Source organism: Prionailurus viverrinus, chromosome C1 (genome assembly GCF_022837055.1).
Source record: "Prionailurus viverrinus isolate Anna chromosome C1, UM_Priviv_1.0, whole genome shotgun sequence".
NCBI classification, from domain to species: Eukaryota; Metazoa; Chordata; class Mammalia; order Carnivora; family Felidae; genus Prionailurus; species Prionailurus viverrinus.
The window spans coordinates 207,587,228-207,612,533 of record NC_062568.1 but is presented as its reverse complement, the minus strand read 5'-3'; the positions used below and the strand labels follow the sequence as shown (position 1 = coordinate 207,612,533).

The 25,306-nt window shown below is 54.4% G+C and overlaps 1 protein-coding gene across 2 annotated transcripts in view; it reads right to left on the bottom strand.

The window, feature by feature from the left end:
* Positions 1–1,498: 1,498 nt before the first annotated feature.
* CTNNBIP1 (catenin beta interacting protein 1) overlaps positions 1,499–25,306 on the bottom strand; it is a 53,423-nt gene continuing 29,615 nt past the window's right edge. For both annotated transcript variants that reach the window (XM_047870320.1, XM_047870319.1), the window contains exons 3-5: positions 25,107–25,225; positions 24,429–24,519; positions 1,499–3,897 (exon numbers count right to left, since the gene is read on the bottom strand). In XM_047870320.1, the coding sequence (XP_047726276.1) occupies positions 3,839–3,897; positions 24,429–24,519; positions 25,107–25,202 (246 nt within the window). In that variant the 5' untranslated portion in view covers positions 25,203–25,225 and the 3' untranslated portion in view covers positions 1,499–3,838. The remainder of the gene's footprint in view (positions 3,898–24,428; positions 24,520–25,106; positions 25,226–25,306) is intronic.

Sequence of the window (25,306 nt, the reverse complement as noted above, 5' to 3'; positions counted from 1 at the left end):
CCCAGGAAGGTGAACCCAGAAGGCCGCCTGCTGTGTGGGCCGAGGGACCCTGAAAGACGCCGCGCGGCCTCCAGTGTTTTTCCTGGGCCTGCTGTGGTGTCCCACCTCCTCTTTCTTGCTGGCCTAATTCCCACAAGAGACACAACCGAGTTAGACAACTCTGGGAGGGCGCCTCCCTCCCGGGTCAGCTCCCAGGGTCTCTGCTGGGGGCTGGGCAGTGGCACCAGGGCCAGTCAGCGCCTCCCCCTGCTCCACTGCTCGGTGTAGAAGAGCAGATTAACGCCAAGGTTAACTCCCGACAGTGCAAATCAGAACACAAGTAATTTACCTAACGTGAGCCCTTGGAGATTGTGTCTCTGTAATGTCTGGCTAACACAGCTGTCTTTTTAAAAATTTTTTCCTCGGGGCACCTGGGTGGCTCAGTCGGTTAAGCGTCTGACTTCGGCTCGGGTCATGATCTTGCGGTTCGTGAGTTCGAGCCCCGCGTCGGGCTCTGTGCTGACAGCTCGGAGCCTGGAGCCCGCTTCGGATTCTGTGTCGCCCTCTCTCTCTGCCCCTCCCCCCCTCATCCTCTGTCTCTCTCTCTCTCTCAAAAATAAATAAACATTCAAATAAATAAAAACCTACAGAGAAAGGCAGGCCAACTCCAGGTAAAATACCCTGGAGGGTATCCCAGCAAAGCCTAGGCAAGCCCTTTTTAGAGATCTTTCAGAGGTGACGCACATCTGGTCACCGTGTGGCCTGTTAGGCTGCCTTCAACATCTCTCCCAACGCTAAGAGTGAATGATGTCGATTGGGCCGTCCGTCCTCAGAGTCTATAAACCCCACAGCGTTTAGCTCCCAGTGAAACTCTTTGAAAAGGAAATAGAAGCAGGGAGTCCATGTAAGCGGGGAAAAAAAAAAAAAAAAAAAAAAAAAAAAGACCTAAAATGGGATGATGAAGGGTGGAAATGAAACATTCTAGAAAATGCTTCCAAAGCAAAAATTCCTAAAGCAGAAATGATTTCAGCTTCTAAACTTGAATATACAGCTGAACAGCAATAAATCTCCCATTTCTGGGATAACGGAGGGGCCGGATATTCTGTTTGGACTTTTGTTACAAGTAGCCCAAGACCGCTGCCATCACACAGGGGGCTGGGGTGTCTAGGATGGAAGGGCCCCCGCACTCTTGCAGGTGCCCAGTGTCTGCTCGAGAGCACAGAGGGGCAAGGTCACCTCTGAAGGCTGACCTCAGTCCAATCGAAGACGGTATCAGAATCTCCAGGTCAAAAAGGGGGCTCAGCCTTCCAGGGACCTGTCAGCTGGGCAGATCTCGGAATTCTTCCAAGCCCCGAGTCACCCTCCAGGTCACAGACAATCAAACTAGCAAACATGGTGTTTTCGACCCTCCCCGTGGTGCCTCCTTGGGGAGAGAGGGCCCAGCAGAGGAGCCCATGCGACATGGGGCAATCAGCGAACGCACCCAACTCCGAGGGAGGTAACTCAGCTCACACACCAAGCTATTAAAAATCTTTATTGTTAATTTTTTTTTTCTCCAACAGATATATTTTCAGTTGAAATATGGAGCCACAGAAACACCTTCACTTTTCGTGTTCAGATGGCAAGACAGACCAGGGCCATTGCTGTTACAAGAGGGAGGCCCTGTGACCTTGACAAGGACAGGCTGGGGCACAGACACACCACTGGCCTGGACACGGACCCTTTATGGGAGCTGCAGGTACACAGAGAGGGGGAAAATGGCGACCTGGTACTGGCACCTGGTGACAGATGTCATAACCTGGGGGGAGGGGGCTCGCAAAAGCTGACCTCTCCCCAGGGGCTCAGCTGGAGGCAGGACACTGAAAGTGAAAGTGTGTGTGTGCTCACACATGCGCCAACTGCCTCTCCTGGAAGAGGATGCTCTCGGGCCCCTGTTGGTGCCTCCATAGTCCCCGCTCCCTGGGGATCGACGCTCTTTGAAGGTTAACCTAACCAGGTCAGCTAACCAGGCCCACGTGCGGAGGAGGTCAGGGCCATCTAAGCTGTGACACGCGAGTCCTTCTGGGGCAAGGCTCACAGCACAGCACGAGACGTCCACATGGCCCCAGGGCAGCTCCTGTGATCCGTACAGCCCCAGCCCTGAGAAGGGGGAGTCTGGCTCTGAGAATCTTCTCCTGCTCTGGGTACCTGGGGCAAAACGGGGGCCTCAGCCATTTACCGTCTCGGGGGAGGGTCCAGGCTCCCGGTCCCTGAGGTCCCCATCTTCCTCCACCTCCCCACCCAGACTCCACTCTGGTGAGAGACACAGGGAGAAGGCCAGGCTCCCCCCGAGGGAAGGAGGAGGGCAGGTGGGAAGACCTGGGGCTCTCACCGCCCCTCAAATCCGGCTGCTCTGCCGTGTGTCTCTGGGGACCCGGGCCGAGGGCCGGCCTGGTGGAACCGGCTCAGCGAAGGCCCGGCCAGCTGTCTCAGTCGGCACTTCAGAAGCAAACAATGTCTGTTCCAGGCTGACATGGAGAGGGACCCTTCCGTCGGATATGAGGACTCCAAGCCCGGGCCAGGGCCTACTGCCCAGCGGCAGGTACCCTGGGAGCCTGGCTGGCGAAGGTCAGGGCCGGGTGTGGAGACCTAAAGGCCTCCCGGGCCTCGTGAGCCAAGCTGGGGCCTTTGTGGGGGTTCCGGGCTCCTGGGCAGAGACCTCTGCTCCACTGTGGGGTCTCACAGCCAGGAGCAGCTCCTGCCCTTTACAGGAGGAGCCCCAGATGAGGCTTCAGGAAGTAGATATGGAGGGATCGGCTGAAAGGTCAGAGCCACCCGCTGCTCTACTCAGCAGGGACAGGCCAGAGAGGCCCAGCCCCATGCGGAGGGGAGCCCCACAGCTCCCCCCAGAAGGGGGCCTGGCCGGGTGCCAGCGCATGGAAGTGATGAACATAAATCCTGGCTAATGGTCACCTCTAAGCTCTGGTCTGCTCCTGCAGGACAGCACAAACCTCCTCGGGGGCCCTCTTTTCCAGCTGTAGACCCTGCATGGGGCCTCGGAGGTCCCCTTGCCAGTGGAGCCCGGTGTGGGCATTAGAGCAAATGCACTCTCCAGGTGGACCCCCGGACTGGAGAGACACCGCCGGTGCGGCCGAGCTGGGGGCGCCCCTGGAAACGGGAGTCGCGGATGAGCCAATGAGAAACCAGACACACATATCAAAATCAAATCAAATGCAAACACAAACAAAACACGTGAAAGCAGCAGCAAGCTCTTTGTGTAATAAATATTGCAAAGCGCACTTGGTTTCTTTTTTTTTTTCTTTTCAAGTCAAATATAACAACCAATGTCCCAAACCCTGTTTTCAGCATTGAAAAGAGAGAAGCTGTTGCTATCAGCAGAACACCTGCAGCCAATCAAAGAAAAAAAAAAAAAAACACCGTTTCCCACTAGCTGGCCAATCAGAATCCTTTTCCAGTTTAAGCAGCCAATCGGGCCTCTTCACATTCCTAAAAAGTGACCTAAATAAAGCACCAGATCTCGGAGAGCTTCCTGGGAAGCCATATACCGAGGAGCAAATTAAAAAAAAAAAAAAAAAAAAAAAAGTCAGAAATAAAAATAAAAGGTTTCTGTTGGTCAAGATTTAAAAATAAAAGGGTTTCTTCCTGCAGCCAATCATGAGTCCGTCCCTTTAAGCCAATTGTAACTGCACCACCGGTGCCTCCTTCGGTGCCAGCCCTGCTGAGTGACCCTGGAGTGGGGTAGGGTAGGGTGTAGGGGCAGGGGGAATCGGGAAGGTGATCTACTGCCACTCGGCTGGCCGAGGTCCACACAGATCTCTTGGCCCTTGCCAGCTTCCAGGGTGTTCCAAGGGGTTCACAGCTACTGCCTCCGGTCCTCCGTCTCCGACCTGGAAAATGCCATCACCACGTCCTCCGCACCTGCACACCAGGAGGAAAGAGCTGTTGGTTGGGCCTCGGGCGTCAGGCTGCAATCGGGGCGGGGCAAGGCGGCTCGGGCGCCCGTGACAGCGTTAGTCCAGCACAGTGCCAACTGCTTCCAAAGCAGCCAACCAACCGCCTCCTCTCTGGGCCTTTCCTACGGCCTGGCCAGGGGACACGCCACCATAGGGTGGCAGGGCTGCGGGGGCGAGCCTCAGAGGCTTGCTCAAGGCTATGCCACTGAGAAGCCTGTGTGACACGCACCCAGGGCTGCAGGTCCCAGAGTAGGGCTCTGCTCACATCGCTTCCTCCCAGGTCACCAAAGCCAGAGGCCTTCGGGAACCTTCCTTTTTCTTCTGAAGACTCGTGTCTTGATCCTTTGGAGGTTCATTAGGATTTCTAATAGCCATCCCTCTTTGCCCACACCTAGCACCTGCTCAAAAGAGCACAGCCAGGCCCATTTCTGGCCTGCAGTCGGCCTGGCTCCTACAGAGATAGATAATAGCCATAATCTTTATTATTGTTATTTTTAAACATGGATTTGAGATTCTGGTCCAGGCACTCATGAAATCACTTCCTTTGTCTTGTTTTCCATAAGACAGCTCTGACATGCAGCCAGAAAAGGCAAGAGGGAGGAGGGAAAGAGTTCAAAACACTGACCTGCCGTGGCTACCCAGAGCTGCTCAGGCAGAAGGAGGCGGCCGAAGGCAAGTGAGCTGACCAGCAGGTCCTGACCCCTGCTGGACTTGGTCCTCCCTGGGGCCTACGGCTTTCTCCCCTTTTCCTTCCTTCCTTCCTTCCTTCCTTCCTTCCTTCCTTCCTTCCTCGTATCTGTTTTTAGTTTTATTAAAGCTTATTTATTTATTTTTGGGGGCAGGGAGGCAGAGAGAGGGGAGAGAGAGAGAATCCCAAGCAGGCTCTGTGCGGAGCCTGACGTGGGGTTCGAACCCACGAACCTCGAGATCATGACCTGAGCCAAAGTTGGACGCTTAACCGACTGAGCCACCCAGGCGCCCCTTAAGATTAAAAAAAAAAAAAAAAATCTCTACACTCAACTTGGGGCTCGAACTTACAACCCCAAGATCAGGAGTCAGTACGTTTACCGACTGAACCAGCCAGGCCCCCCTCCCCTTTTTCTAAAGGGCAATTCGTGGTCAGGCCCTGAACAATAATCAGCTGCCGTGGCCTTTCTGACAGACTTCTCTTCTGTCCTGCCGCAGGGGATCTCCCCAGGAGGGGAGGATGAGAAGAACAGACACAGGAAAGGCCACGGAAGAGGGGGCGGGTGCGGGTGGTTCGTGGCTGAGCTTCCGGCCTGTGAAACGGTGTCCGCCTTGCCCCCCACCCCCCGCATGGCGCTGGCCGTCTTCCTCCACACCGCCTCCTCCTTCTTGCTGCCCCTGGAAACCGAGGGGTGGGGGACCCCCCCCAGCTGTGGTGCTGCAGGAGGAGGGTCCTCACACAAGGAGGCAACATCGCGGACGTGTGCCTTTGGCCACCAGGTCGCCACGGTGCTGTCAGGGGAGCCAACCCTGCCGCTCGCACCCCAACCTGCCTTGACGCGTTTCTGCCGTGACCCGCACAACTTCTATTCCTGAGAAGGGGAACAAGCTCCTGGGAAGAAGCTCAAATCCTCTGACTTCTTGGGATGGGGGGCTCCCTTGCTTGGGAAGCCCTACGAATCCTTCCCCTGTCTTCTCGGGAACATTCTGTTCTTGCCTCAGTCCTAGGACCACGAAATATCACTGCAGGCAGAATTTTCCTAGCAACCACAGAATCCAAGATGACATCATACCCTGCATGGCAGCTGAGCTGGTCACCTAGCAGATGCCGGCTCTTCCCCGGGCGATGGGGAGGGGCAGGTGGGGGCTGAGAGAGGGGAGGAGAGAGCTGCCTGGGCTGCGGCAAGGAGAGGCAGCCACTTGCTTCTTTCCTTGCCTGCCTCGTGGGCTTTCTCACGGGGACCTTAAGCCTCTGGACTGAGCTGCAGGCACAAAAATAGCCCTGGCCACCCCGGGAGGGAACGGTGAGTCTGTGGAGGGAACGACCACGGGCTCCCGACCCCGCAGGCTGCCTGGTGTGCACACCTGGGCTAGGCTCTGAGTTGGGGAAGGAAGTGACCTCCTCAAGGTCACACAGGGACCCCGGTGACTATTTAGCATGACACCTGAAGGTGGAAGAGGATCTGCCAGAGTCCCGCTGGTGCCACAGTGCCAGCTGGTCGCCCGTCCCTGGCTGGGGTGGGGAAATCAGCAGCTTGCATTTTTAGAGCCTCCCACTCTGCTGCGGGAGCTGGGTGTGGAGAGGGCCCGCAGAGCTGCCGCCCAGCCCGTGCCCTGTTCTGTTCCCAAAGGACCGGCTGTCTTCCGGGCCTCGCCAAGCGGGGCAGGCCCTTCCAGAGCATCGTCTGACCTCTCCTTATCAGTGGCTGGCCTGCACTACGAGGGCCTGGCCAGGAAGCACACAGGCCTCCGGGCAAGGATGCTGCTCCCCTCCCTCCTCTTCTCCGGGAAATCTGGGCCAGCCACCTACCAGGGAGGGCGCGCTGCTCGCTTAGCTGGCAGAATGGAGCTCTTAGAGCTTCAGAGCCAGGAAGGGCCTCAGGTTGGTCCCTGCTGTCCTTCCTCCTTTAAGGTTAGGGTTAGGGTTAGGGTTAGGGTTAGGGTTAGCTCCCTTGGGTGCAACTGTTGCTGGCAATCACAAGGCTCAGAACAGGAAGGCCCATCCTGCCGCCTCCAGGCTGTCCGCTAGGTTTCCTATACCATTTTACAGATGAGGCTGTGTCCACCCCATTGTTACCTCTGCTGACACTGTCTGGACTCGGGCCCGAGCTTTTGTGCACCCCTTTCTGCTGGATGCAGGTGAGCACAGGAGGGGAGAAGCTGGCGAGCCTCCTGCTCACACTCTCGGACACACTGAAAGATAAAGATGGCCAAAACCAGGGGTGTCTGGGCGGCTCAGTCGGTTAAGCGTCCGACTCTTGATTTCGGCTCGGGTCACGATCTCACGGTTCATGGGATCGAGCCCCACACTGGGCTCTGTGCTGACAGGGTGGAGCCTGCTTGGGACTCTCTCTCTCTCTCTCTCTCTCTCTCTCTCTCTCTCTCTCTCTCTCCCCCCCCCCCCCCCCCGGCTCACACTCTCTCTCTCTCTCAAAATAAATAAATAAACATTAAAAAAAAAAAAAAGAAAAGATGGCCAAAACCAGATGAAAGCATCATGGGAAAAGAGAACCACACCAGTATCTCTTATGAATATAGATATTCATCATACCTGTGTTATGCAAAAACACTCAACAAAGTACTAGCAAACCATACAGCAATATATAAAAAGGATTATATACTCTGAACAAGTGAGATTTATCCCGAGATATGCAAGGGTGTTCTAACCCCTGAAAATCAACTCATGTATTACAGCCTACCAATACAAAAACAGGGACGAAAACCATACAATGGTCTGAATAGCACAGAAAACACATCTGACAAAATTCAACACCCCTTCATGGGAAGACCCTCCCTCAACACATCTGGTATAGAAGGGAGCTTTCTCCTGTGTGGCTCAGTCGGTTGAGCGGCCGACTTCGGCTCGGGTCATGATCTCGCGATCTGTGAGTTCGAGCCCCACGTCGGGCTCTGTGCTGATGCTCAGAGCCTGGAGCCTGTTTCGGATTCTGTGTCTCCCTCTCTCTGACCCTCCTCTGTTCATGCTCTGTCTCTCCCTGTCTCAAAAATAAATAAAAGGTTAAAAAAAAATTAAAAAAAAAAAAAGAAGGGAGCTTTCTCTCTCTTTTTTTTTTTTTAATTTTTTTTTTCAACGTTTATTTATTTTTGGGACAGAGAGAGACAGAGCATGAACGGGCGAGAGGCAGAGAGAGAGGGAGACACAGAATTGGAAACAGGCTCCAGGCTCCGAGCCATCCGCCCAGAGCCCGACGCGGGGCTCAAACTCACGGACTGCGAGATCGTGACCTGGCTGAAGTCGGACGCTTAACCGACTGCGCCACCCAGGCGCCCCGAGAAGGGAGCTTTCTCAATCTGATAAAGGGCATTTATTAAAATCCCACAGCTGTGATCACCCTTAATGGTGAAAAACTGGAAGCTCCCCCCCATTTCAAGGATGTCTGCTCCTGTCGCTTTTTTAAAAAAAATTTTTTTTTAATGTTCATTTACTTTTGAGAGAGAGGGAGAGAGAGAGAGAGATGCAGAGTGTGAGCGGGGCAGGGGCAGAGAGAGAGGGAGACATAGAATCCGAAGCAGGCTCCAGGCTGTTAGCACAGAGCCCGATGTGGGGCTCGAACTCACGAACCGCGAGATCATGACCAGAGCTGAAGTTGGACGCTTAACCGACTGCGCCACCCAGGCGCCCCAAAATCCTATCACTTCTATTCAGTGTTGAGTTGAAGGTTCTATCCAGGGCAACTAGGCAAGGAAACAAAAGATATCCAAATTGGAAAGGAAGAAGTAAAACCATATTTATAGATGACATGGTTCTTGTATATAGAAAATCCTAAGGAATTCACTGAAAACTATTAGGACTAATAAATAGTTTGAAGTTGCAGGATACAAAATCAATATATAAACATTGTTTGTATTTCTTCTTTTTTATTTTAATGTTTATTAATTTTTTGAGAGAGAGAGAGACAGAGAGCGAGTGGGGGAGGGGCAGAGAGCGAGGGGGACACAGAATTCAAAGCAGGCTCCAGGCTCTGAGCTGTCAGCACAGACCCTGACGCAGGACTTGAACTCACAAACTACGAGATCATGACCTGAGTCAAGTCGGACGCTTAACCGACCGAGCCACCCAGGCGCCCCTCATTGTTTGTATTTCTATACACTAGCAATGAAGAATCTGAAGATGAAATTAAGAAAATTTCATTTATGGGGGCGCCTGGGTGGCACAGTCGGTTAAGCGTCCGACTTCAGCCAGGTCACGATCTCGCGGTCCGTGAGTTCCAGCCCCGTGTCGGGCTCTGGGCGGATGGCTCGGAGCCTGGAGCCTGTTTCCGATTCTGTGTCTCCCTCTCTCTCTGCCCCTCCTCTGTTCATGCTCTGTCTCTCTCTGTCCCAAAAATAAATAAATGTTGAAAAAAAATTTTTTTTTAAAAAAAGAAAATTTCATTTATGGGGTACCTGGGTCACTCAGTTGGGTAAGCATCCGACTTCGGCTCAGGTCATGATCTCATGGTCGGTAAGTTCGAGCCCCACGTCGGGCTCTGTGTGGACAGCTCAGAGCCTGGAGCCTGTTTCAAATTCTGTGTTTCCTCTCTACCCTCCCTTGCTCATGTTCTGTCTCTTTCTCTCTCTCAAAAATAGACATTAAAAATTTTTTTAAAAAAGAAAATTTCATTTACAATAGCATCAAAAATAATAAAATACTTAGGAATAAATTGGACAAACGGACTGTAGAATTTGTACCGAGAAAAGTACAAAACATCACTGTTGACAACATCCTCCAAAGGCAGTCGACACAGCGCCTATCAAAATCCCAGCCGGCCTTTTTTGCAGAAATTGACAAGCTGCTCCTCAAATTCACATGGAAAATGCAGAGGATCCAGAACGGCCAAAATTGTCTTGAGAAAGAAGAACAAAGTTGGACTCACGCTTTGGGATTGTATCATTTACTCCAAGGCCACGCTAGACAAGACAGGGTGGTATTGGTGTTAAGGGTAGACAGGCTGATCAAAAGAACCGACCTGAAAGTTCAAAAATAAATCCCCCCACTTAGGGTCAGTTAGGTTTCGACAAGGGTGTCAAGACAACTCAGTTGGAGAGAAGGGAACTGGATGTTCATATGCCAGGGATGAACTTGGACCCTTACCCTGCACCATGTACAGAAATTAACCCAAAATGGACCAACGACCTAAATATAACTGCCAAAATTACAAAATTATAAGACTATAAAACTCTTAGAAGAAAACACCGGAGTAAATCTTCATGGCCTTGGGTTAGGAACTGATTTCTTAGATAGGACAACCAAAGCACACCCAAAGAAAAGAAAAGATAGATAAATTGGGCTTTATTGAACTTAAAAATGTTTACGTTTCAAAGGATGCGACCAAAAAAGTGAACTGCTGTGGCGCCTGGCTGGCTCAGTTGGGAGAGCATTAGACCCTTGATTTTCAAGTCGTGAGTTCAAGCCCCGTGTTTGGTGTAGAGATTACTTAAAAAAAAAGAAAAGAAAAGAAAAGAGAAACTTAAAGAGAGAGAGAGAGAGAGAGAGAGAGAGAGAGAGAGAGAAAGAGAGAGAGAGAAGCTTTAAAGAAAATGACAATGAGAAGACTTACATTAAAAAAAAAGTGGAGGGGGGCGCCTGGGTGGCTCAGTCGGTTAAGCGTCTGACTTCGGCTCAGGTCATGATCTCACGGTTCATGGATTCGAGCCCCACGACGGGCTCTGTGCTGACAGCTTGAGCCTGCAGCCTGCTTTGGATTCTGTGTCTCCCTCTCTCTCTGCCCCTCCCTGGCTCACACTCTGTCTCTGTCTCTCTCTCAAAAATAAACATTAAAAAAAAAATTTTTTTTTAAAAAGTGGAGGGGCATCTGGGTGGCTCAGTCTGTTAAGTGTCCAAGTCATGGTTTCAATTCAGGTCATGATCTCATGGGTGGGATCGAGCCCCACATTGGGCTCTGCGCTGACAGCAGGGAGCCTGCTTGGAATTCTCTCTCTCTCTGCCCCTCCCTCCACCCCCGCCCACACGCATGCATGTGTGCACTGTCTCACTCTCTCAAAATACATAAATAAACATTTAAAAAAAAAAAGTGGAAAGGCAACCAACTGAATGGGACAGTATATTTGTGAGTCACATATCTGGTAAGGGACCGGTACCTGGAATATATAAATAAGCACAATTCGATAATAATTAAAAGTCCACTCAATTTTTAAAATGGGCAAAGATCTCGAATAGAGATTTAGAGATTTCTCCCAAAGAAGATAGAAGAATGGTCAACAACCACGTCAAAAGATGCTCAATTCAACATCATTAGTCACCACGGAAACGCAAATCAAAGATACAATGAGACACCACTTCACAGCCACTAGGAGGGCCAGAATCAAAAAGTGACCATAGGAGTTAGCAAGGAGGTGGAGACACTGGAACCCTCACAGCTGGCGGAACGTCAAACGGGCTCTCCGGCCCACTCCACCCTCAGCCGCCCCCCTGAGCAAGGGCCAGGCCATCCTCTGGCTGCTCAAAAATCCTGCAAGGGATCCTCCCGATCCCCCCACTCCCATCCCATGCAAGCGCGCGCGCGCGCACACACACACACACACACACACACACACACACACTCCATGTCCAGCACACCAGCAAATCTGATTGGCTGTACTTTTATTATCCTTTAGCTTGGTTTTTTTTTTTAATTTAATTTTATTTCTTTAACGTTTATTCATTTTTGAGAGACAGAGAGAGACAGAGAATGAACGGGGAAGGGGCAGACAGAGGGAGACACAGAATCCAAAGCAGGCTCCAGGCTCCGAGCTGTCAGCGCAGGGCCCGACGCGGGGCTCGAACTCACGAACTGCGAGATCATGACCTGAGCCGAAGTCGGACGCTCGACTGACTGAGCCCCCCAGGCGCCCCGGTTGTTGTTTTTTTATAAAGGAACCTCTACACCCGACGTGGGGCTCAAACTCACAACCCCGAGACGAAGAGTCACAGGCTGGGGGCACCTGGGTGGCTTAGTTGGTTGAGCATCATCTGACTTCAGCTCAGGTCACGATCTCATGGTTTGTGAGTTCAAGCCCCGCACCAGGCTCTGTACTGGCAGTGAGGAGCCTGCTTGGGATTCTCGCTCTCCCTCCCCTCCTCTCTGCCCCTCCTCCTGCTCACTCTCTCTCTCTCTCTCTCTCTCTCTCTTAAAAATGAATAAACATTTATTTAAAAAAAGAAAAAAGAGTCACACGCTCTTCCAACCAAGCCAGCGAGGTGCCTCATGTCGGCTCTACTTTTAAACTACATCCTGGCTACGTCACCGTTTCCCCAACCACCACCCAGTCCAGGCTACCACTGCCCATCAAGCCTCCTGGGCCCGTTTTCCTGGATCTCGGCACTCTGGCCCCCAAATTGCCCATTGTCACACAGCAGTGAGGAGGAAGTTCTTGAAAACGTAAGTCAGACCCTGCCACTCCTTTGCTCAAAACTCTCCAAAGGCTTCTTATTGCAAGATTTCTCATCGTACTCAAAAGTAAACTCCAAATTCCACACGGCCTGCAAGAGCCAACACGTCTGGCCTCTGGCTGTCTCTTCACCTCCTTTTATACACACACATCTCCTCACTCCACTCCAGCCCTGTGGGCCTTCTGGGCTGTCCTTCAGGAACGGGTAACTTGTACCCCAGGACCTTTGCACTTGCTGTTTCCTTTGCCTCAGTGCTCTTGCTCAGTGTTCATGTCACACACCGCTCTTGCACTTCATGCCAGTGTCTGGGCAAAATCGTCTCCCCAGACCCTCCCTGACCACAGCTTCTAAAACAGTGCCCTGTGAGGGGTGCCTGGGTGGCTCAGTCAGCTGAGCGTCCGACTTCGGCTCGGGTCGTGATCTCACGGCTCGTGAGTTCAAGCCCCGCGTCGGGCTCTGTGCTGACAGCCCAGAGCCTGGAGCCTGCTTCCAATTCTGTGTCTCCCTCTCTCTCTGCCCCTAACCCACTCGCATTCTGTCTCTGTCTCTCTCAAAAATAAATAAACATTAAAAAATAAAAAATAACACAAGTGCCCTGTGTCAGTCCCTCAGGGTGGTGCAGCCTGCTTCAGGACCCTCAGCACCAACCACAGCGTTATATATTGATGGGATCTTTGATTCCCCAGTGGGAGGCACATCCCATGTAATCAGGGACTTTATCTTGTTCACTCACAGATGCACAGCACCTGGGAGAGCTCCTGGGACAGGATGAATCCTTATTGTACAGATGAGGAGAGAACCCCTATAGCAACTCAGGGAATCAGAGGCACAGGGAGGACCCAGGCCTAGACCCTGAAGTCCATGCTTCCCCACCAGGACACACTGCCATTGCCTCTCCGGGGAAGGGAATAATGACTCGCTCCAGTCACCCAGAGCACTGTGACTGTCCAGGCTTCCCGGCAGAGACTGGGCTTGTCCATCAGAATGGAACCAAGACCCGGGATTTAAAAAACACCACCGAAAGAACTCTGGCACAGTGGGACAGGATTCAACATGGAACCAAAAACGCCAACTCGGGAGGAGGCCCGAGCCCAGACCCATGCCTCCTGCCCCCCCAATGCCCCACCCTGGCCTACGGCTTGGCCCTGATGTCTCCCCGGTCCCATGGCTCGCCTGTAAGGAAAGCAGGGCCAAGGCGCTGGTGAGAACACAGCTCCCTGAACCAGGGCAGGGCACCCAACCCACGTCCAATGCCAGCTTTGCCCCTTTAACAGAGTCTAGTCAAGTGACTGGGCAGAGAAAAATGACAACTATGCAGGAGCTTAGAAAAGGGAAGCTGGCCCCTCGCTGGGGGCGGGAGACAGACAATGGGCTCACTAGTCTGTTTGCAAACTCAGGATGAATTCGCACCAGCAGAGTCAAAAGCCCAGAAGAGGCTCCACACCAGCACCAGCACCGGCCTCAGCTCACTGAAGGCATCTGCACCTTGCCATCAAGACAGGGGACAGGGGGCAGGGGGCAGGGGGCAGGGTGTATGGAGAAAGCCCCAGGGGCACACAGACAACCCCCAGTGGCTGGAGAATCATTCTTGCTAATTGAGGCTCTCACATCGAGTCTCTCGAAAGGTCTTTTCAGCAATACCTAAGCGCCTCCGCCTGCTTCCTGAATTGCCGGCACACACTCCCATCAGCCGTGTGTTTCCAGCCTGGTGGGTGATAACAGGTGACAAAGAACAGGAAACAGGCGGCCACGGCCCTGAGGTGCAGAGTGGATGTGGACTGTTCCACAAACACGCCTGGGGTTCTCCTGCTCGTGCCCCTCACTCTTTTCCAGGGAAGGGGGAGCTCAGTCTTGGAAAGGCACGGATCCTGGGGCTCAAGCTTTGGGACGGACGAGGACTGCTCTGGAAACCACCCGCCTTCTCCAGGAGGGACCTTGCCCAGAGAGACAGGCACTGGGGAAGGAAGGGACGGGCCTCGGCCGCTGCGATGCACTGACCGTGTAGTCCCTGCCTGGATTCCGCCAGAGCACCCGGCTGCAGGGGGCCAGAGCTCTCCTAGCTCTGGATCCTGCAAAGTCCACCTCAGAACCAGTACTCAAAGGTGGACGGGGAGGAAAAACCGCTCTTAGGGCAGACCCGGCCTAGAAACCGGCACATGGCGTGAAAAGCCTCGCCCAGCTCCCCAAGGCGGCCGGCCCTGGGCCCTACAGTGCAGGCACAGCCCTGCACAGATGTCACCGGATAAAACGGGGACTCCCAGAAGCAGCATCAGTCCCTGGCAGGGGCATCCGCATCGCCCAACTCAGAGCCATGAGCTCTCGCAAGCCCAGCCTCCCCCTGTCGTGGGGCGGGGCTCCCCTGCACCCCTCTCTGGGCAGAGCTTCCTAGGACTACTCAGGTTCAGATGTTCTGGGGTCAGGGAGCTCCTGACCTCCTGAGGGGCCCAAACACCTTCCTAATAAGACTGAACAACTAGGGACTGAAAAACTCAGAAACACAACCCTGAAACCCCAGAGGCTCCCGACTGCCGTGGCTCCCGGAAGCGAGAGACAGCGCAGGAAACTCACTTGGGCTGAGGGCTTCACGACAGTCCGGGGAGTCTGACCTGCCAAGCCCCGGCCACATGGCTGACGGGCTAGAGAGGAAACACGAGCGCACGCTCCGGAGTGTCGGGGCAACTCCCACCTCCCCTGTCTGCCTCTGGGGTTGGGGCGGGGGTACTTCCTCCTTAGCGTGTGAGCCTGCCATCAGCACTAACTACCTGCTAACTAGCTAGCTAACTAACTAGCTAACTAGCTGCTACCGAGCTACCCAAAACTGCAGCGGCTCAGCTACCAGCTGCGAGCCAGGCAGCAAAGCTCCTGGGGAAACAGGTCCCAGAGCCTCCTCCAAGAGGGAGCGTTTCCACACGATGAGGCTCCCACACCACCTCCTCTCCTCCCAGACAAACCCGCTGGGTGGCAGGCGCTGTTTTTAGCAGCGGCAGCCTAGGAACCCCGGGGGTTCTATACATCTCAGCTCTGACGCCTCAAGTCCCAGGGGACGGCTTTTACCTAGAGGCAGCATGATACTGGTTGCCATGGGGACAGCGACCACAGATCCACTAAGGTCTCAGCAGCCAAAGCAGGCTCCGGGCTTGGTGGCACCTACTGGGCTCCCGGCTGACAACCACCAGGCATCCAGGCTGCCAGAAGGTGAGCACACGGCACCAGACGTGGGACTGGCTCCTAGCAGAGGCGCTGGGCCTCCCGCCCAGCCAGGGAGGGCCTCTCGGGGCTTGGGCTCCCTCAGTGGACCCCAGCACCCCAGGACCTGGGCCTGGGTCTGACCCTGCCCACCTGGGCAACGTATCTGCACATCTACCTTGGTTTTCTCATCTGCGAATTGTGATAAACTGCACCCATCCCACCCATCTGACCGGCCAGGATAATGTCTGCGGCAGATAGCATCATAAACAGCATCTTGTGGGGTCACTACTTGGAGTTCTAGCTCCCTCAAACCCACCTCTGCCCCTCCCGCCCTTCCACACCCCCCGCTGAGCCCAACACACACACACACACACACACACACACACACACACACACACACACACACACGCCCTACCTCTGGGGCTGTTTTCCAGGTGAGGTACTTGTTGGTCAAATTCTTTGGTCTCCCAGAATGTAAGCTCTCCCGGATCGGAGAGCTTGGCTATGCGCAGAAGGGACAAAATCTGGGAGGAGTGGGTGTGAGGGGTCAGGACCGACCAGGTCTTCGTCCAAAGCCCTGGTATATTCTCAAATCCTAGCAGGCATCACAATCACCTTGGGGGCTTATTTCAAATGCAGACTCCCAGGCTCCCCTGGCAGGCATTCTGATTCAGGAGGGCTTGGGTGGGGCCCAGGAGCCTGCATTTTTAATAAGTACCCTCGGCGCTCCAGGTGTGGTGGTCCCTGGACGGCACTCTAAGAACTCATTGCTACAGACTGTCCCTGGGGCCCCACCCAACCCCAAGCTGACATCCCTGCTCCGCCAGCATCTGAAAGAGACCTCTGTGCCCCCACTTCCGTTTCCTCACGGAGCCCAGGCCTGCGGCAGTCTAGCTTCCAGCCAGGGCTCCACAGAAACTGTTCAGGGGAAAGTCGCACTGACTTCTCAATTATAAGCCCCAGGGACCCTGACAGTGACCCTGCTGACAGCCCCCTCCTTTCAGAGCTGGCCGGTATCCCCCTCCCGCTGTCCTCAGTGCTGTGCTCACCGGGCTCCCTCCTCCCCTCACTCTGCCTGCCCTCCCTGCACAACCTCCCCTGATCCCACGCCTCACCCTGGTCCACTCTCAGTCCTGTACCTGATCTCACCTTGCACCTGAGCTCAGACCTGGCTCCCACCCTTCCGGGACCCCCACCCCCCAGGCACCTCCTACTCAGAGCTCTCCCAGCAGCTGTGTGTCCCAAATTGGCCCTGGGGCTCAAACCCCATCCCCACCTGTTCAGCCTGCCTGCAGGTCCTCGGTCCTCAAAGTTCCGCCTCTGAAAAACATCTGCATCTCACAGGTGGGTGTCACTGTGACCTTCCAGCCATCTCCCTGCCTTACCCTTTGTCCTGTGACATCTCCCCAGTGCTCACCGTAAGTGGCTCACCAGTCTCTTAGGGGGACACGAAGTCACCCAATACTCACGCTGGGCAGGCTCCAGAGGCTTCCTCCAATTTCCACGCCCTACACACATTCCCACACATCCATCAAGGCCCAGGCAAATAGCACCTTTTCTCTGTGGCTTTCTGGGTGGGTTTCCCTTCCCTCGGGATTAGTCATACTTATTTATTTTTGAGAGAGACAGAGACAGAGACAGAGAGAGAGAGAGAGAGACAGCGTATGCATGCACAAGTGGGGAAGGGGCAGGGAGAGAGAGGGAGACAGAGGGAGACAGAGGATCCAAAATGGGCTCTGCATGAACCGTGAGATCATGACCTGAGCTCAAGTCGGACGCTCAACCAACTGAGCCACCCAGGAGCCCCCCTGTCCTGGTTCTAAACAATAGAACCCATTAGGCTGGTTAAAGAAGGGTCAAAGCAGCCCTTCACAGGCCAGGACTAGAACGCTGAATGGAGCAGCTGGTCCTGCACTTCAGCACATTCCTTACCCTTTCTTGGGATGCTTTTTTCTTTTTTCTGCGACACGGATTATCACATGCAAAATCCTTCTGATTGATTTTTCAGTTTGATTCTATGCATATGGGATCTTCTTTGTTCAATTTCATTATTACCAGGTTACAGACAATTCTCATGTAAGTGTTGATTAAAGTTAAAAAAAAAAAAGAATCAGCTTCCCATCCCATAGGCTGGAATTCTCCCGGGACCTGACTATCATTTCAGTCCACACCTTGTTATCACCGAGAGCCTCTGGGAGAAGCCTTGGAGCCCCACGTGGGGAAGGAAAGAACACAGAACCCCCCGCAGACAGTCCACACTCTTGCAGGAGTCGCCTCCCAGAGGCTCGGTCTACACAAGGATCCAGCAGACCCCAGCTCTGTGCCAGAAGCTGGACCAGGGGCTGAACGTGTTACTGGGAACATAGTGCAGATCCCGGTCCCAAAGGGCTCCTGCCGATGTGACAGCAGCTACACAGCAGGAAAGGTCACAGGGAGCTCCGGAGGGAGAAGAGGGGCTCAGACGGACCCTGGAAGGAGTCAGAGAGGGCTGTATGGAGGAAGTGAAAGAGCAGAAGCCGGAGGCGGTGGGAGAGGACTCCAGGAAGAAGGCTGGCTGTAGAAGGGGGCCGATCGTGCCAGCACCTTGCTGGGGGGGGGGGGGGGGGGGGGGGGAGAGTGCCAAGTAGGGGGAATGAGCGGAGGAGGGCACTCGCTTGGTCCACCGTGAGGCCCTTGTGAGGGGTGGGCCCTCCCCTGGGGCCACTGGCTCCCTGCTGGTCTGCCTGTGACCACAACTATTTTAACAAGGTTCCCAGTGCAACCCTTAGATCAAATGACCTATTTTAGGCTCTCTGGCAGTGTACCCTGAGCAGCAGCCTTGGCTTCCAAGGGGGAAAGTCAGAAGAGCCCTGGGACAGCCCAGCTGGCTGCAGGCTAGGAACCTTCCCTGGAAAGTCTCTTGGAGAAACAGTGCCATCAGACGGAGGCTGGAACGGGCCTGAGCAGTGCCTGTGCCAGCCCTGTAGCTCCCAGGGCCAACAAGAGGGGCAGTGGCAGACCAGGGGATGTCCTGGCAGGCCCCTGGGAGGAGAAGGGACAAAAGCTTCCTTAACAAAGTGAGCCATTTCCAGACCAGTGCCCCGGGACTCCCGGATGAGAGCCTGTCCAAGGCACCACGTGAGGATGAGAGTTCTTCCAGTCAGCTTATCACAAGCAGGCTTTGCAAAGTGCCAGCGGGGGCCTGGGATTGGCGCTCGCTGGGTGCCCCATCCCCTAGGCAGCGCCGAGGCAGGAAGAGACCAGGAGCTCTCAGAGAACCAGCACATTCATAGGCACCTTCGGGCGAAGGGCCCAGAATAAAGAGGCAGCAGAAAAGTCCAATGCTCCCCCCACACCCCGCACCTTCCTGAAATGTTGATTGCCTAAATCACACCCATTCCTCAGATAAGACGCAGTCCTGCTGAAGAATGCACATGGCCTTAAAGCCACTCCTAGAATTTATCTTAAAGTCACTGATGAAGATGAAGATTTACAGGCAAGGATGGACGTTTGACACCTGCCACGCCCACACTGGTGGCTCCCTAAGGCCTTGAGCAGCTTACTAAACCTCCCCAGGCCGGTTTCTCCTCTTGAAAGCGAAAGCACCGAGACAGCACCTGCCTTGCAGGACTGTGGCGGAGATTCACAGGGATAACCCCTTGTGTGCTTCTTGACGCAGAAGCTGGCATACAGGAAGGGCTCAATAAATGTTTGCTGCTATTGTAATTAATGGCAAAAATGAGAAACAGATGTCCCACGGGGAAGGTCTGGGCAGTGAATTCTGGGCCACCACGTGGCTGCTTATTTTGCAATCGCTAAAATCTTTTCTTGCAAATTGTTGGAAAATACTTTAAAATTACCATAAGTCGGGGTGCCTTGGTGGCCCAGGTCAAGATCTCACGGTCTGTGGGTTTAAGCCCCACGTCAGGCTCTGCGCTGACATCCCAGAGCCTGCTTGGGATTCTCTCTCTCCCTCTCTCTGTGCCCCTCCCCCACTTGCACAAACGTGCAAATGTGCTCTCACTCTCTTTCAAAATAAATAAACTTTAGGGGCGCCTGGGTGGCTCAGTCGGTTAAGCGTCCGACTTCAGCTCGGGTCATGATCTCGCGGTCCGTGGGTTCGAGCCCTGCGTCGGGCTCTGGGCTGATGATGGCCCAGAGCCTGGAGCCTGCTTCTGATTCTGTGTCTCCCTCTCTCTCTGACCCTCCTCCATTCATGCTCTGTCTCTGTCTCAAAAATAAATAAACGTTAAAAAAATAAATAAATAAAATATAAATAAATAAATAAATAAACTTTAAAAAATTACCGTTAAGTAAAACATGGATGTTAAAATGGATATTAAGATGTTTATATATACCATTCAGTCCCCAATTTGTGATTGTGAATACAAGTACATTTTAATTTTTTTTAATGTTTATTTATTTGAGAGAGAGAGAGAGACGGAGTGGGGGCAGGGCAGAGATAGAAGGAGAGAGAGAATCCCAAGCAGGCTCCCTGTAGTCAGCGCAGAGCCCGATACAGGGCTTGAACTTATGAACCATGAGATCACAACCTGACCCGAAATCAAGAGTCGAACGCTTCACTGCCTGAGCCACCCAGGCAACCCGACAAACATAGTTTGAAAAGGTTGACGGGGAACTGAGCAGAAGGTAACAGCGATCGTAGCTGTGCGGTAGGATTCAATCGTTCAGGTTTCTCTGCTGCTCCTGCCTTTCCCCAGTTTTCCTCAATGACTATGCATTATCCCATAACCAGGAAAAGGGATCGGTACGTGTTATGGAGACAGTAGCACCGGTGATAAGAAGGGAATGAGCTCAGCATTCTGTCCAGCCCGCTCTTCGGAAGCTACAGCTCTCGACCCCCACACCTACAGCTGGGCTTCCTCAGCAAGGTGACCTTTCCCGAGGGGTATTGATCTCTGGCTCAAAGTCAGTCCTGCCTGGCTGTAGGGTCTGCTCGGTCACCCTCGGGGAGCAGGAGACAGCACTCAGATTGGCTCCACATTCTTGCCTTTCTGGGGGATGGTGGGCTCTCCGACCCAAAGAGAGCCTGGCCCATTCATTTGTCCAAGCGTGCACTGGGCCTCGGTTGGGGGGGGCACGCAGCCCCAGAAATACAAGGTGGGAAGCCATAGTCCCAAGCTCAAGGGTCTCGGGATTGCTCAAGAGATGACCAGGAGACCGTGGGAGTAGCTCAGCCAGGGTGCATGTGCAGGATGGGAATGACAAGAGGGCCTGGCCCGGCTGGCAACAGGCAGAGGAAGGCTGGGGGTCAGCGCTGGGCTCCTGGAAGCCTGGAGGCAAATGCAGAGGCGCCAAGGCCAGCCTGAGACAGAAGTTGAAAGCCACTGGCTCTGGCTGTTTCCGGTGCGTGAGGTCAAGTGTCAGGGAGTCCCGCTCATCATGCTAGCGGGGCTGGACGTCATCCACAAGGCAGCATTTTAAGTCGGGACAAGACCTGCTGAGCCAAGGGTGGGAAGTGCACTGGAGGGACAAGGTGAGGAGTCAAGATGCCAGGAACTGTTTGCAGCGATCAAGACAAAAATGAATATGTGCTCTGAACAAAACGAGGGTTCAAACCAAGACGGAGAAGGCAGAGCAGATTTGAGGAGCCTTAAGGCAAGAGAATCACAAGGATCTGATAATTTGCTAGATACTTGGGTCTTCGAAGAGGAGTCCCCAGGGCCATGGAGTTTTGGTGATACACCCATCACGACCGAGAATACAGGTAGAAGAATAGATTCGGTGGGTCGAGTGTGAATCTGGATCTGAGCGTGGGTTGTCTGTGGCCAGACGGTCAGTAGGGAGTTGCACGTAAAGTTCCGGGGGGTCAGGAGAGGGTCTGGGCTGAGGGTGTGTGTTTGGAGGGCGTTGACCAGAGCGTGTGAGACCCCCAGGGGGAGGTGTGACAGAGAGGAGGGCAGAATGTCGAGGGCACCAGGGTGGTTGTGAGAAAAGGAACGCTCAGGGGCGGTGAGCAGAGGGGGCAGCAGTAGGGCCTGGGGGGACGGAGAGACAGAAAGACAGACAGGTGTATCACAGAGGACGGGGGAAGGGAAGGAGGGCTTCCAGGAGGAGGCTGTCGTGAGTGGTCTCAGACCAGCAGAGGCCAGCCAGGCCCACACAGCACGGTCTCTGGCACCAGCGAGGGCCCGGCAGATCCCACACACATGTTCACCAGGGGAAGACCAGGGAGGCGGGAGGCCCGGGCGTGGGGCTAGAGATGCCGAGCCCACTCTTGTCTCTGGGGCCAGGGAGGGCAAGCAGTGCCCCCAGTACCAGACCCCTCCAGCCCCAGAGGGGAAGCGTGTGCCAGTCTAAAGATAGTAGACCAATGCAGAGCTCTGTCCCTTTGGTCGGAGGCCCCCAGAGGGGAGCTGAAGGAGACTTTGCTCTCTGCGGAGGAGAGCGCTGGGCATTTGCTGAGACACAGCGCCACCTCGTGGCAGGAGGGGCTCACACCAGATTTCTGTCCGACTGTCTCCCCCACCACCCTGACTGCTCCCAGGCCTTTGAGGGGTCTTTTATGCTGGGATCCCAGGCACTGGAAGCAGTGAGCCAGGGCTTTTATCACTTGGACAGCACCTGGGCCCCTGACAGCGGCATCCCTGCGGCACCAGCTGAGGTTGGCCCTGCCAACAGATGAGGTGGGCAGGCTAGAATTTTAGCCAAGGCCCGTTTGGCCCCACGGTGTGGGCAGACATGCAGGGTCCTGCTCTCAGGGTTGTGCCCCCGCAGTGGGAGAGACTGTGCCGAGAACTGTTTTGCTGTGCATTTGCGCGCGGTGTCCTTAGGGGCACAAAATACATGATGCTCTTCCGGCACTGCTGCCCACCCTCCTCTTACACGGGCCACGGGAATCCTCAGGGCTTTCTGCAGCGTGTGTTTTCCTGTTTGGTTCAGCTCGGAGGTAACCGCGGGGACCCGGGGCAGTATGCAGGGAACCCCAACAGCAGAGAGCCACCCCAGCCACCAGCATCTCCAGAGACCCTCCTCTGGGTCCCGTTGCAGCTTCAGCAGCCTGTTCCCTGGGAGATGTATCTGAGGCCTGCCTGGCTGTCCCGTGGACACCCCTCACCGAGGAGGGCCCGGATTCTGGGGTCACCCTCACAGGCCACAGTTCGCTCCTGATGGCCCAGATGCTTTAGGGCACGTGAGGTCACCATGGGCTTAACTCCACAGAGTTCATTTTTATTCTCAACTGCTGGCTTAGCTAGGCAGGTTGGAGGGTTCTCTTAATGCTTTTTAGAAACTTCCCCGTTTTGGGGCGCCTGGGTGGCTCAGTCGGTGAAGCATCCGACTTCAGCTCAGGTCATGATCTCACAGTTCATGAGTTCGAGCCCCATGTTGGGCTCTGTGCTGACAGCTTACAGCCTGGAGCCTGCTTCGAATTCTCTGTCTCCCCCTCTCTCTGCTCCTCCCCCGCTCATGCTCTCTCTCTCCTTCAAAAATAAAAATAAAAACATTTAAAAAAAAAATTCCCCATTTTACAGAAGAAACGTATGTGCAATGTTAAAAAATTAGTCTTACGAAAATGTGTGACTTGGAAAGTTAAAGTCCTTTATATAGACAGTGTGTGTGTCGGGGGGTTGTTTTCTACATTGACATACAGTTCTATAACTTATTATGATTCTTTCCATTAACAGCATTTTACTAGAGGCATTCTTATCACCAGCCCAAATTCTGGTTGATTCAGTGACCTAAAACCGGGGTGGGAGAAAATGTGACGTCCTAGGAACCCAGAAGCCTGAGGGTTTCAGGGAGATATGGTTCAAGAGCCTGGGGGGAAGGGGGAACCGTGCTATAAACCCAGATCAGCTGTGGATAACAAAGGATGTCTCCCTTCTGGCCTAGTCGGAAGAGCGTGTGACTCTCGACCCCAGTGTCATGAGTTCGAGCCCCATGGTGGGTGTAGAGATTACAGATTACTTAAATAAATTATATATATACATATATATATATGTATTTGTACATATACATATATGTACAAATATATATATATTTGTATATTTATATGATAAAAGAAAAGAGAAAAAGAAAGGATCCCTCCCAGAAGCCAAACCCCCGAAGGGCAGACCCCGCCCCTAACCGTCGGTATACAGCAGGCTGTGGCACGAATGTGGCCCAGGCAAGTTGTGCTCAGCGAGTGGCTGTCCCAATTTGCTGCCCGAGCTACTGGGACGCCCTGTACGTTTCTGCTGAGTTGGGTGCACAGGCCAGGTGACACCCGGCGTCAGAGCTGGAGAACTGGGCCCTGTGCCAGAGCTGAGGCCTATGATATCCAGGAGAGCAGGGACTGCTTCGAGACAGGCGGCCTTGCGTGCTACACCTGCTCTCCTCCTCGGCCCCACGGGTCAGCACACGCCCCTCGTCACCCTGCTGCCGGGAACCAGCTCACATCTGACACCCCACAGGCCACACGATTTTATGGCAAATATTTCCAACTAAGCGAAAAACTAAAAGGAAAGGACGAGATGGAAGTGCTGGTCAGGATGCCGTGGGCTACGGGGTCGGGCAAGCCTTCCAGACGACAGAGCCCACAAGCACTCAGCAGCCCCCTGCCGCTCCGAGATGGGCAGTGACAAGTTTGCATCCTGAGCCCTCTGGCGACTGGCTGTAAGACCAGGGCGACCACTTATGGGCTTCCGAACCCATCTCCTTGCCCGTTAAGTGCAAGTAATGCAACCAGTAGCTGCCCACGATAAAATGAAACTGTGTATCCAGCATTCACCATGTGCCTGCTGGACAATAAATACTTAAATGTTTCCCACTCCCATTATTACGATCGGGTGAGGGCACCCAGAAAAGAAAGAGCTCCCTCAGGCAGATGGACACCTCGGGCACTCAGAGCCATCGGGGCCTCCCGCCTGGGTGCAGCCAGGAACACACCAGCTCCCCGCATAACCGGTGCCTAGGGCGGGTCCTAGCAGGTGAGGCTGGTTTCACGCTCTCCCTGGACAGGGTGCTGGGTGGGCAGGGGTCAAGCCAAAGGCTGAGGAAATGCAAAAACCAGAGGCCCCGGACATCTCCATTTCTTGCCTCCCCCGGGCCTAGAAAGGGCTCCCACCATTACCTGATTGGGTCCTCGGCTCCCACCCCGGGAAAGAGATGGGCCCGGGCCTGGGCCTCAGCTCTGGGGATGGGAGGCAGCCGCCCTCCCTTGTCTGCCCCAGGAGCTAAGTTTTCTCCAGAAAACCCAACTAGGCGCCTCTGGGAAGGGCATGCGGGGCGCCCTGGCCGGGACTCACCCTGGTCGATGGAGTGCTGGGGCAGCTGGCTGAGCTGGCTGTTGACCACCCCCGCGTAGGTGCGCAGAAACTCCTCCTCGCTGGCCGTCAGCTGCAAGGGTGAGACAGCCACTGTGAGGGGCAGTGCACACCGGCTCCCAGAAGGTACCTGCTCCTGTAATCCCTGGGCCCCTGTTCTTGACCCTTGACCCTTCAGTTCCAGAGCGAGCACCCTCTGACCCCACCCCAAACTTGGTCCATGGGCCCACAGGCCTTGCCACTCGGATCAGATCTGAGACTGGGTTCCAGTGCAGCACGGGGCCAGGAGGAAGCCCAGGCCCTGCCCGGGGAGCCCATCCCTTTCTTTCTGAACAGTGCTGCCCTCTCAGTGCCCGTCCTGCCCAGCGCCCCTTGGACACCTCCCAGGGAGACGGGAGGGTGGGAAGGTCAGGGCCTTTAGGGCTCACACCCACCTGGCCCAGGCTCAGCACGGGGATGGGAAGACTGTCCCAGCGGTACCCCTGGAGCTGGACAGGAAGGGCTCTCAGTGGCATGAATCAGCCACAGAGCCAAACCACAAGCCCAGCATCCCCCTCCGCAGACCACAGCTGCCACAGGACATGGCTATAGGCCCTCTGCTCTGCCCACAGCAGCACCCTCCCTGCAGGACCCGTTGCTTGGCACCCCAAAGGCACTCACATTTGATCCCATCTTCCTCAGCATGAGCAGCACTCGGACCTTCTGCTGAATGTACATGTCCTCCGGACTCTTCCCGGGAGCCCCCTCGCGGTTCATTCCCTGGCCAGCCCTGGGGACTCCTGCGGAGCGAGGAGAGGCACTGAAGCGGGCTTCGGGACGAGACCCACCAGACACAGACTGGGTGCTGGGCAGGAGTGGTC